The sequence below is a fragment of the Dendrobates tinctorius genome, unplaced genomic scaffold, assembly GCF_039654945.1.
Source record: "Dendrobates tinctorius isolate UK_male_01 unplaced genomic scaffold, ASM3965494v1 ptg000029l, whole genome shotgun sequence".
NCBI classification, from domain to species: domain Eukaryota; kingdom Metazoa; phylum Chordata; class Amphibia; order Anura; family Dendrobatidae; genus Dendrobates; species Dendrobates tinctorius.
Window position 1 is genome coordinate 35,235,372 of NW_027361697.1, and position 12,378 is coordinate 35,247,749.

Here is a 12,378-nt window from a genome sequence, read left to right on the forward strand (position 1 = left end):
ATGATGTCATCATGGGGGGCCCGATCGTTGCCATGATGACACAATGTCGCCAGAGCTAGCAAGCTTGTTACACCTTGCTGAGAGCATGATCTATCAAGCTTGCCTGTCAGTGCAGCACTGACAGTTTGTATAGCATAACAATGCTCGGCTACAGTTTTGTGCATTGCTGAAAAGGACACTGCTGAACAGAGGCCAAATGGAGTACAGAGTAGCTTTGCTGCCTCACTGTAGTGAATGGATCCCTCAGATGTTTCATCTGAATCACTCACTCGGAGATTTAGATGTAAACCCCAAAGTTAGTGCTCAGCGTAGAGTGGAGGATAAATGTGATCTCAAATGTTATGCAAAATGTTCCCCTCAAAAGCTTTAAATCAATCCACAAAAAATCAAGTCCTCATTCCAGCCCATCATCTGCTTTTGGAAATATAGGGAGCTTCCACATTACTGAGGCTATAAAAAGAAAAATGGCTTTCCCACCCCAAAAGAAGTTCAGAAAATTCTGAGCTCCCAAATCCAAATATTCCCCTCCCTTCTGAGCCCCAGTGTACTTAAACTACATTTAGCGCTCACATGTTTGGCACTTTTGAAGAGATGAGAGTCTGCCTAATTTACTGGTGCGTGTCTCCAGAAGCCCTAACTGTACACAATGTACTTGGCACAACAACATATTGTGCACTACAACTTACTGGTAATTACAACATACTACTGGGCATTATAATGGCAGTTTGTAATTTACACTCATCAACATCCTCTGCTTCTTGTAATTATTTTTTCTTCACTGTCAATGGTATAAAATTCTGTGACACACCTGTGGTGTAAATATGATTACTGCACCCCTAGATGAATTGATTGAGAGGTTTAGTCTGTAAAATAGGGTCACTTATGGAAAGTTTTGCTGCTAGGCACCTCAGGGGCTATTCCAATGGGTCATGACATCCACAGACCATAACAATAAAATCTGAACTATAATAAGGCACTCCTTCCCTTCTGAGCTGTGCACTGTGCCTGAAAAGTATTTCCCGATTACATGTAGTGTATTGGAGCACTCAAGAGAAATTTTTACTACAAACTGAGGTCCATTTTTTCATACTAGTCCTTAGAAAAATTAAAAACTTGGGGCTAAAGCAACACTTTAGTGGTAAAAATATAATTATTCTTTCTTCACCGTCCAATGGTATAAAATTTTGTGAGGCAAATGTAGTGTCAATATGATCACTGCACCCCTAGATGAATTCATTAAGGAGTGTAGTTTGTAAAATGAGGTCCCTAATGAGGGGAGTTTCTGCTGTTCAGTCACCTCAGGGGCTCTGTATAGGTAACATGGCACCCTCAACCCAGTCCAGCAAAATCTGAACTCAAATATGGGGTTTCTTCCCTTCTGAGATTTGCACTGTGCCTCAAAAATAGTTTTCAACCACATATGAGGTATCAGTGTGCTCAGGAGAAGTTGCACGACAAAGTTGGGGGTCCATTTTCTCCTGCTAACCTTGTGAAATTGATAAAATTTGAGGCTAAAACATTTTTGTGGGAATTTTTTTTTCATTTTCACAGATCAACGCTGTAAAATTCTGTGAAGAACCTGTGGGTTCAAGGTGCTCACCAGACATCTATATAAATTCTTTGAAGGGCCTAGTTTCCAAAATGGGATCACTTGTGGGGGGGTTCCACTGTTTTGTTACATAAGGGGCTTCCAATTGCAACATAGACACTCACAGATCATTCCATTCAAGTCTACGTTTCAAAACATCACTCCTTACTTTCTGATCCCCGCATGCACCCAAACAGTAGATTTCTCCCACATATGGGATATCTGCATACTCATGAGAAATTCTATTTTCTCCTGTTACTCTTGTGAAAATAAAAAATTTGGGGCTAAAAGAATATTTTTGTGGGAAAACTGTGAATTGTTTATTTTCACAGCTCTACATTATAAACTTCTATGAAGTACCTGGGGGTTCAAGTTGCTCACCACACATATAGCTACACTCTTTGAGGGGTCTACTAATCAAAATGTGGTCACTTGTGGGGAGTTTCTATGGTTTAGACACATCAGTGGCTCTTCAAATGCAGCAGTGCGTTCACTAATGATTCCAGTCAATGAGTCAAATGACACTCATTCCCTTTCCGAGCCCTGCTGTGAGCCCAAACAGAAGTTTTCCCCCACATACAGTGGGGCAAAAAAGTATTTAGTCAGTCAGCAATAGTGCAAGTTCCACCACTTAAAAAGATGAGAGGCGTCTGTAATTTACATCATAGGTAGACCTCAACTATGGGAGACAAACTGAGAAAAAAAAATCCAGAAAATCACATTGTCTGTTTTTTTTTCATTTTATTTGCATATTATGGTGGAAAATAAGTATTTGGTCAGAAACAAAATTTCATCTCAATACTTTGTGATATATCCTTTGTTGGCAATGACAGAGGTCAAACGTTTTCTGTAAGTCTTCACAAGGTTGCCACACACTGTTGTTGGTATGTTGGCCCATTCCTCCATGCAGATCTCCTCTAGAGCAGTGATGTTTTTGGCTTTTCGCTTGGCAACACGGACTTTCAACTCCCTCCAAAGGTTTTCTATAGGGTTGAGATCTGGAGACTGGCTAGGCCACTCCAGGACCTTGAAATGCTTCTTACGAAGCCACTCCTTCGTTGCCCTGGCGGTGTGCTTTGGATCATTGTCATGTTGAAAGACCCAGCCACGTTTCAACTTCAATGCCCTTGCTGATGGAAGGAGGTTTGCACTCAAAATCTCCCGATACATGGCCCCATTCATTCTTTCATGTACCCGGATCAGTCGTCCTGGCCCCTTTGCAGAGAAACAGCCCCAAAGCAAGATGTTTCCACCACCATGCTTTACAGTAGGTATGGTGTTTGATGGATGCAACTCAGTATTCTTTTTCCTCCAAACACGACAAGTTGTGTTTCTACCAAACAGTTCCAGTTTGGTTTCATCAGACCATAGGACATTCTCCCAAAACTCCTCTGGATCATCCAAATGCTCTCTAGCAAACTTCAGACGGGCCCGGACATGTACAGGCTTAAGCAGTGGGACACGTCTGGCACTGCAGGATTTGAGTCCATGGTGGCGTAGTGTGTTACTTATGGTAGGCCTTGTTACATTGGTCCCAGCTCTCTGCAGTTCATTCACTAGGTCCCCCCGCGTGGTTCTGGGATTTTTGCTCACGGTTCTTGTGATCATTCTGACCCCACGGGGTGGGATTTTGCGTGGAGCACCAGATCGAGGGAGATTATCAGTGGTCTTGTATGTCTTCCATTTTCTAATTATTGCTCCCACAGTTGATTTCTTCACTCCAAGCTGGTTGGCTATTGCAGATTCAGTCTTCCCAGCCTGGTGCAGGGCTACAATTTTGTTTCTGGTGTCCTTTGACAGCTCTTTGGTCTTCACCATAGTGGAGTTTGGAGTCAGACTGTTTGAGGGTGTGCACAGGTGTCTTTTTATACTGATAACAAGTTTAAACAGGTGCCATTACTACAGGTAATGAGTGGAGGAAAGAGGAGACTCTTAAAGAAGAAGTTACAGGTCTGTGAGAGCCAGAAATCTTGATTGCTTGTTTCTGACCAAATACTTATTTTCCACCATAATATGCAAATAAAATGAAAAAAAAACAGACAATGTGATTTTCTGGATTTTTTTTTCTCAGTTTGTCTCCCATAGTTGAGGTCTACCTATGATGTAAATTACAGACGCCTCTCATCTTTTTAAGTGGTGGAACTTGCACTATTGCTGACTGACTAAATACTTTTTTGCCCCACTGTATGGGGTACCAGAGCGTACTCAGGAGAAATTGCACAATAAATTGTATGTGCAATTTTTCCGATTACTCTTGTGAAAAAAAACATGGGGCTAAGGCTGGTTTCACATTTGCGTTTTTTTGCGCTGGAAAAAAACGCATACGTGCGCATGCGTTTTTTCCCCTATATTTAACATGGGTGCGCATACCTGCGCGCTGGCATGCGCACGTATGCGATTTTCATGCGCTGCGTTTTTTTGGGGTGTGCGTTTGTATTTTACAGACGCAGCATGTTGCATTTTTTGGTCCTGCAAAAAAGCGCATGCGCACGTATGCGCACGTTTTGCGCTAAAAATGGCCATTATAGCCTATGGATGCGCATACGTGCGCACTGGCATGCGCATGTATGCGTTTTTTTAGCGCTGCTTTTTTTGGTGGTGTCCACTTGTTGTACTAGTTATAATCTTCTAAAGTCAAAAAAAAAAGGTCTATATAAAGGAGGTGCCTGCCAAAACTCTGCCACTACTACACTGACAGATTGGAGAGCAGACAGTCAACAAGGAACCCATCTTCTATCAGCGAAGAATGTGAGTATATTACATTATATGCCTGTCCTTTTAAATTATGTATGTACTAATGATTTTTATTATTTTTACATGCAGTATGTATTCCCCATCGCGGCAGGAATTGGCACAAGCAGACCGTGAGGTGATTATTTTCGTGCATCTGGTAAGTATATCTGCTGCTTCTCCAAATCTCTTACGTTTTTTTCAACTTTTTTAAGACATCGTCATCATCATCTTCTGCGGACGGGACTAGTGAGGGCGAAGAGCAGGAGCAGCGAAGCCAAGTCCCGGTGGTGATACGGAATGTATGTATCAAATGATTTGTAATGTTCTTTATTTTTTATCTTCTATTTTTACTCTTTTTTATGTTTCTTTTTTTTGTAACTTTTTATTCAATTTAAATTTGATTATTCTAATGAATGTGTTTTGTCTAGGTTCCACAACGGGATGAAGACGTCTACCTGGATAATGAGCAGCTCATCAGCCTGGTCCAGGAGCGTTCGCCGTTGTGGGACAGCCGTGACCGGCTGTACAAGGACATTGTGGTGACCCGGCGGCTATGGAATGAGGTGGCCGCAGCGTTGATGGATGGCTGGGACAGCGCCACAGCATCCTCCAAAAATGCGTTTAGTGAGTATTTCCCTGCTCTGTATTGTGCCGCAGTGACTGTTGTCCTTGATGGCACTGTTGGGTTTCGTGCTAGGCATATTCTAGCAGGAAACCCAACAGTGTCATCGGGGTCTACAGTGACTGCTTTGAGTATTGTATTGCTACATTGTGCCGCAGTGACTGTTGTCCTTGACGGCACTGTTGGGTTTCGTGCTAGGTATATTCTAGCAGGAAACCCAACAGTGTCATCGGGCTCTACAGTGACTGCTTTGAGTATTGTATTGCTATATTGTGCCGCAGTGACTGTTGTCCTTGACGGCACTGTTTTTTTTTTACCAACAGTGGACAAAGTCCGAACACGTTGGCGTTCGATCAAGGACCGCTTCAACAGTGATGTTCGTGCTGAGGGCCAGGTTCGCAGTGGATCTGCGTCAAGGACCAGAACTAGATACCGTCACTATCACGCGTTGCAGTTCCTAAGACCGGTCCTTGCCACGAGATCGTAAGTATTATAAATTTTGGGTTTTTATTTTTATTAATCTGTGTTTTTCTAATCCACAGCTGATGCTTCTTGTAAAGGCATGGTAGTAATGATTTTCCTTTCTTCCACAGCACCTGGAGCAGCACCCTGCAACCTGGCCCTGGAGCGGTCCTTCCTCGGACGTCCTCTGACCCGTCCCAGCCATCCGACAGCCAGGAAGCACCTTGCAGGTCAGCCACACACACAGCTGGTGACCAGGAAGCTGGGCCATCAGGTGTTCCCCTGTCCCAGGTCTCTGCCACTGGTTATGCGGCCACTACCCGCCAGCGGCAGAGGGCCTTGGACAGGAATGTCTTGCCCGAGTTTATGCATTTGAGCGAGGCCTTTAATTCCAGCCTCAAGTCACTGTCCGACAGAGTTGAAAGCGGTTTTGCACTCATGGAACGTGGTTTTAACCACTTTGAACACCGCTTCAATTCTGTAGAACAGAGCCTTGACCGTCTGGAGGCCGACCTCAACAGACCAGCACACCATTTTTTTAGTAAGATTGAAAAGGGCATGGCGGAACACCTTAGTCCTGAGCAACAGCTGAATGTGCTGCAGGCCTGCAACAATGCTTTCTTGCAGGCTATGCAGCATAATCGGTACGGTCAGCAGTCAGTGGTGTCATTTCCACCTGTGCCACCATTGACTCGCTTCACCTCACTACCGACTTGTGCTGCATACCACTGAACGGACACCTCTATTCAAAGCCAGGACACCCACCGTTACACCACCACAAGTCTGAGTGCAGCTGGTCACTTCACCGACACCACCATGGCAAGCGCTGCTCCTGTCTGGAGCACCACCGCCACTCCCATGCATGCGTGGAGCTCAGCCACCACTAGGCAAACATGGAACAGCCCTGCCACTACAACAACATGTAGTAGCCCTGCTACCACCACTCCGCAAACCTGGACCATCACTGCCGCCACCAGTCCTCCTGCAAGGACGAGCACTGCCAACGAAGAGCAGCAGCAGCAGCCACCTCAGCAGCAGCCACCTCAGCAGCAGCCACCTCAGCAGCAGCAGCAGCCACCTCAGCAGCAGCAGCAACCACCTCAGCAGCAGCAGCAGCCACCTCAGCAGCAGCCACCTCAGCAGCAGCCGCCACCTCAGCAGCAGCAGCAGCCACCTCAGCAGCAGCAGCAGCCACACCAGCAGACGGGGGACCTACACTCAATATTTGCCCCTAGTTCAAGGCGAAATCTATCAAGGCGGGCATTGGGCCAAAGTCGGTCCAGGCACACAAGCCTACGGCGACATGCCATTACAACTAATGTACCTGAACAGATTTCCTCTCCTCCAAGTGTTCCTTGTTTAATTCCCTTAACTGGACTACCTTCCCCCACAAGTTTTGTTGCCCCTTCCCCTCAAACACCGTCTTCAACTGCAAGTGTTGCATATTCCCTGCACACCCCCAAATTGAAACCATCTGCCCCCAAACGCCGGAAAAAATAATTTTTTGGTTTATTTTTGTGATTAAAAATAAATTTACATTTGTGGTTCACCATTACAAAGTTTCATTAATGTTGTTTGCGCCGCTCACACACACTGATGGGTAAATACATGTTAAAAACCAACCCAAGGCCTAGTATAGTCATATGTGAAATAACACGGACTAGTATAGTCATACCAAGGCCTAGTGTAATAACTCGAGTTTTACCAACTTGGATCTGGTTTCATGAAAAACAAACTGTTGAAACTTGTCAAGTTTCACCAGTTTGTTTTTCGTGAAACAAGATCCTAGTTGGTAAAAATCGAGTAGGCCTTGGTATGACTATACTAGGCCGTGGTATTTCACATATGACTATACTACTAGCCCCAAGGCCTACTATACTCATATTTGAAATACCACGGCCTAGTGTAGTCATTCCAAGGCCTAGTGTAATAACTCTAGTTTTACCAACTAGAATCTGGTTTCATGAAAAACAAACTGTTGAAACTTGTCAAGTTTCACCAGTTTGTTTTTCGTGAAACAAGATCCTAGTTGGTAAAAATCGAGTAGGCCTTGGTATGACTATACTAGGCCGTGGTATTTCACATATGACTATACTAGTAGGCCCAAGGCCTACTATACTCATATTTGAAATACCACGGCCTAGTGTAGTCATTCCAAGGCCTAGTGTAATAACTCTAGTTTTACCAACTAGAATCTGGTTTCATGAAAAACAAACTGGTGAAACTTGTCAAGTTTCACCAGTTTGTTTTTCGTCAAACAAGATCCTAGTTGGTAAAAATCGAGTAGGCCTTGGTATGACTATACTAGGCCGTGGTATTTCACATATGACTATACTACTAGCCCCAAGGCCTACTATACTCATATTTGAAATACCACGGCCTAGTGTAGTCATTCCAAGGCCTAGTGTAATAACTCTAGTTTTACCAACTAGAATCTGGTTTCATGAAAAACAAACTGTTGAAACTTGTCAAGTTTCACCAGTTTGTTTTTCGTGAAACAAGATCCTAGTTGGTAAAAATCGAGTAGGCCTTGGTATGACTATACTAGGCCGTGGTATTTCACATATGACTATACTAGTAGGCCCAAGGCCTACTATACTCATATTTGAAATACCACGGCCTAGTATAGTCATTCCAAGGCCTAGTGTAATAACTTGTAAGTTGGAATTGAGCAGATTACATTCATCCACTCAATGCTGACTTGTATTCCCCATGGACTTTCATTGGGGTTGGGTTCCAACTAGTTGGACAATTTTCTCTTGAAAAAAATTGGTTTCCTGATTCATGGCCTGCAGCTTTGCTCGTTCCAATATATTTCACGCAGACTAGCAATGCTGCATTTTAACTCATATGTGTATTTACCTGCCCAGGTGTGTGAACATCAAAAAATTCAGTTATACATGGGAAGTTTTTTATTTAATTGGAGTTTAAAAAATATAGTGCACTCAGTAATGGTATCAAATAAGGTTTTTTATTACCATAAACAAACAAAAACATTACACCATTTCATCTTGCCAGTGCACCCGTCCTACATCAGAAATAAAGTAGGCCGCAAATTGGTCCCTCATTTGGCCAACTTCAACGGATGACCAGAGAGTGTGCTGAGTGAATTCAGGCAATGGGTTAGGAGCATCATCGTCCAGGTCAAAGGTCGGGTGCTCTTTAGCCATCACAAAGTTATGTAGAACCACACAGGCCTTCACCACCTCATCGACTGTTTCAAGTTTAAGATTAATGGCCGTGCCCAGAATTCGCCATCTGGAGACAAGAATCCCAAAAGCACACTCGACAGTTCTTCTGGCCCTGGTCAGCCTGTAATTAAATATTTTTTTGGTGTGGTCCAAGTCCCGGCTGGAGTAGGGTTTCAGTAAGTTTCCGCACATTTGAAAAGCCTCATCGCCAACCATTACAAAGGGCAGTGGCGGAGCTTCGGTGTGAGGAAGAGGCCGTGGCATAGGGAAATTAAATTGGTTGCCATACAACCTCCGGCCCATGTCTGAGTTTTTAAAAGCCTGTGAGTCATTACCACGGCCAAATGCTCCAATGTCCACTGCTACAAACATACATCCGGCATCCGCAATGGCCATGAGTACTATTGAAAAGTACTTTTTGTAATTATAGTACTCAGATCCCGTTCTTTGGGGTTTGATGATCCGTATGTGTTTACCATCAACAGCTCCCAAACAGTTGGGAAAATTGCATACTGTCCAGAATTTGTCAGCAATTTCCATCCACTTTTCAGCGGTGGGCAGGGGCATAAATTCTGGACAAAGAACATTCCAGAGAGCCCGGCAGGTGTCAGCAACAATTCCAGACAAGGTAGAGATTCCAATACGGTACTGGAAGTGTAGTGAAGATAGGGTTTCTCCAGTCGCCAGGAATCTGTGAACAGACAAAGAAGTAAAATTAATATTTATGTATATTATTTTAAAAAACTATAAAATAAAATATTAGTACATTCACGAAAACTAATTACCCAAGGTTTTGAATACTAAATTTAAAAAAAAACCATCAGACCGCACCCCTTGGTTTTTAAAACATACCGTAATGTCACCAGTAGCCGTTCCTCAGGAGGAATCGCACGACGGAGCTGTGTGTCCTGTCTCCGGATGGATTGTTGGACATGAGCAAGCAAATCCATGAAACTTTCGTGAGACATCCGGATATAATCTGTAAATTTCTCCGGGTTTGACTGGAGCTCGCTGTAGAGGGTGTGGTATGCCCCACGGCTCTCCCGGAGTTCAACAATCGGATGTATCCACATACGCCGCCGTCTTCGCTGCCTCTCTCTCTTCCTTTGTTCATGGCAAGCAACTGCATACGCCTGAGCCATCGCGATGTCCAAATCCAAGTTGAAGTGAAAACTCTTCCAGCGTAGATCCATGGTCACGAGAAGAATCAAGCAAATGTGAAGAATACTGTAGACAGGGTCTATATATTAACATACCACACCCACAATGAAGTCCCATTGGTCTTGTGTGTTGTTGAATGGTTGTTTTTTCTTTTTTGTGGGGTTTTTCCAAAATCTGTAAAAAAACGCAAACGCACAAAAAACGCATACAAACGCACAAAAACGCTGCGTTTTTTTCCTGCATGCGCATAAAAATGCTTGAAAAAAACGCAGCGTTTGTATGCATTTGTATGCGTTTTTTCAATGCGTTTTTTTGCGGGAAAAACGCGCTGCAAAAAAAAGCAAGTGTGAAACTAGCCTAAAGCAACATTTCTGTGGGAAAAATGTAATTTTTTTTATTTTTATGGCTCTACTTTCTAAACGTCTGTGAAGCACCTGGGAGTTCAAGGTGCTCATCACACATTTAGAAACATTTCTGGAGGGGTCTAGTTTTGAAAATGGCATATCTTGTGGGGAGTTCCAACTGTTTAGACACGTCAAGGGCTCTCCATACACAACATGGCATCCGCTAATAATCCCAGCCATTTTTGTGTTCAAAAAGTAACAAGATCCTGTCAGCGCTGGCAGACTGCCGCGGCTGAACAGGGTAACTCACCCAGACTACGGGAGGACCCGGGGTCCGACACAGCAGGGAAAGTTCAGACAACAGGACCTGCGACACTGAAAGCAGTTTAGCAGTACAAGGACCTACGATCATGTGACCACAGGGGACGTGGCTTAGCATCCTGCTGCAGGATAGGGTTTATTACAGGAATCCTGGAGCAAAGGCTAGGGAAACTCAGGTCAGACAAGTGGGGGTCAAACACGGGGAGGACGGCGCGGTACCAGAGGGACAAGCAGAGAATAGTCAAAATGTAAGCAATGAATCATACACAGAGATAGCAACGCAGTACAAGGGAGGCAGTCAGCGAGTAGTCAGGTCCAAGGCAAAAGAGTCATACACAGGAATAGCAGAGCAGTACAAAAGAAACAGGCAGAACTCGTAACAGTGACCGAACTGGATCAAAACCAAGCAAGCATAAAGTATCACAGTCACAAAGCACACCAGGGTCACACATTTGGCCAAGGGTCTGAGTATAAGCGACAAGGAGTGATCCCACAATGAGGCTATAAAAAGCCTCCCAGAATCTCAGAGTGAGGCTGTCAGATTAACCTCTAAACTACCTGATCCCACGAACTCAGCAGATCATGACAAAAAGTCAAACGGCGCTACTTTCCTTCAGAGCCCTGCCGTGAGACCAAACAATAGTTTTCTCTCGCATATGGGGTATCAGCGTGCTCAGGAGAAATTGGATAATAAATTTTTGGGTCAATTTTCTCCTGTTATCCTTGTGAAGAGTGGGCTAAAAAACCTTTTTCTGGATTTTTTAAATTTTATGGTTCAACATTATAAATTTCTGTGAAGCACCTGGGGGTGCAAGTACATACATACATCTAGAAAGGTTCCTTGAGGGGTCAAATTTCCAAAATGAGGTCCCTTGTGGGGAGTTTTCAATGTTTAGTCACATCAGGAGCTCTGCAAATGCATCATAGCATCCGCCCCCGATTCCATCCAATTTTGTTTTTGAAAGGTCAAACGGTGCTACTTCTCTTCCCTGTTGTGCGTCCAAACATTAGTTATCCCCCACATATGTAGTATCACCATGCTGAGGAGAAACTCCATAACAAAATTTCAAGTCTATATTCTATTGTTACCCTTGGGAAAATAGAAAAAAATTAGGTCTAAAGTACAATTTTTGTGAAAAAATTTAAATGCGAATTTTTTCCTCCCACATTACAGTATTTCCTGTGAAGCACCTCAAGGGTTAATAAACTTCTTGAATGTGGTTTTGTGCCTTTTTAGAATGATGTCATGTTTTGGTATTTTATGCCATATAGGCCCTTCAAAGTCACTTCAAATGTGATGTAGTCCCTAAAAAAATGGTTTTATATATTTTGTTGGAAAAATTAGAAATCGCTAGTCAATTTTAACCCTTCTAACATCCTAACTAAAAAAAATATGTTACGAAAATTGTTCTGATGTAAAGTAGACATGTGGAAAATGTTATTTATTAAATATTTTATGTGACATAACTTTCTGGTTTACGGGAGGAAAAAAATAATAATTGCAAAATATTCTAAATTTTTGCCAAAGTTTCATCTATTTCACAAATAAACGCCTGCCATATCAAATAAATTTTACTACTTTCATCAAGTACAATAGGTCTTGAAAATATCAGTCTAAGAATCATTGGGATCCTTTGAAGTGTTCCACAGTTTTTACCGCATAAAGGGACACTGGTGAGAATTGTAATATTTGGCCTAGTCATGAAGTAGAAAACAGGCTGGGAGAGGGGGGTAAAGGTGTTAAAAATCCAGATCCGGTATCTCAGACTAAACAAACTCTTTGCTAAGACTACTTTCACATATCAGGTTTTTTCCGACAGGCAGGATCCGGCTATTTTTAGAAAAAACGGATCCGGTGTAAATTGTGGAAAACTGATGAAACGGATCCGTTTTTCCGCCGGATCCATCTAGCTGGCTGGTAATGGATGAGGGCCTCACTTTATCTGTTTCCTGGGG

General features: G+C 43.2%; 2 protein-coding genes across 4 annotated transcripts in view; both read left to right on the forward strand.

Annotated features, from left to right (window-relative positions):
• Positions 1–12,378, forward strand: part of LOC141085922 (dimethylaniline monooxygenase [N-oxide-forming] 2-like) — a 114,458-nt gene that overhangs the window by 75,217 nt on the left and 26,863 nt on the right. The window lies entirely within an intron of this gene.
• On the forward strand, positions 4,022–7,032 carry LOC141085924 (uncharacterized). Its single transcript, XM_073571559.1, has 3 exons — positions 4,022–4,620; positions 4,750–5,426; positions 5,537–7,032. Exons 2-3 carry the CDS (start codon positions 4,900–4,902, stop codon positions 6,135–6,137), a joined length of 1,128 nt encoding a protein of 375 aa, XP_073427660.1. The 5' UTR covers positions 4,022–4,620; positions 4,750–4,899; the 3' UTR covers positions 6,138–7,032.

What these genes read in the sequence shown, in the direction of transcription:
- LOC141085924 (XM_073571559.1), top strand. Translation starts at nt 4,900, where the DNA reads ATGGATGGCTGGGACAGCGCCACAGCATCCTCCAAAAATGCGTTTAGT. An exon ending in CCGGTCCTTGCCACGAGATC is followed by an intron (nt 5,427 to 5,536) that starts GTAAGTATTATA and finishes TTTCTTCCACAG; the next exon opens with CACCTGGAGCAGCACCCTGC.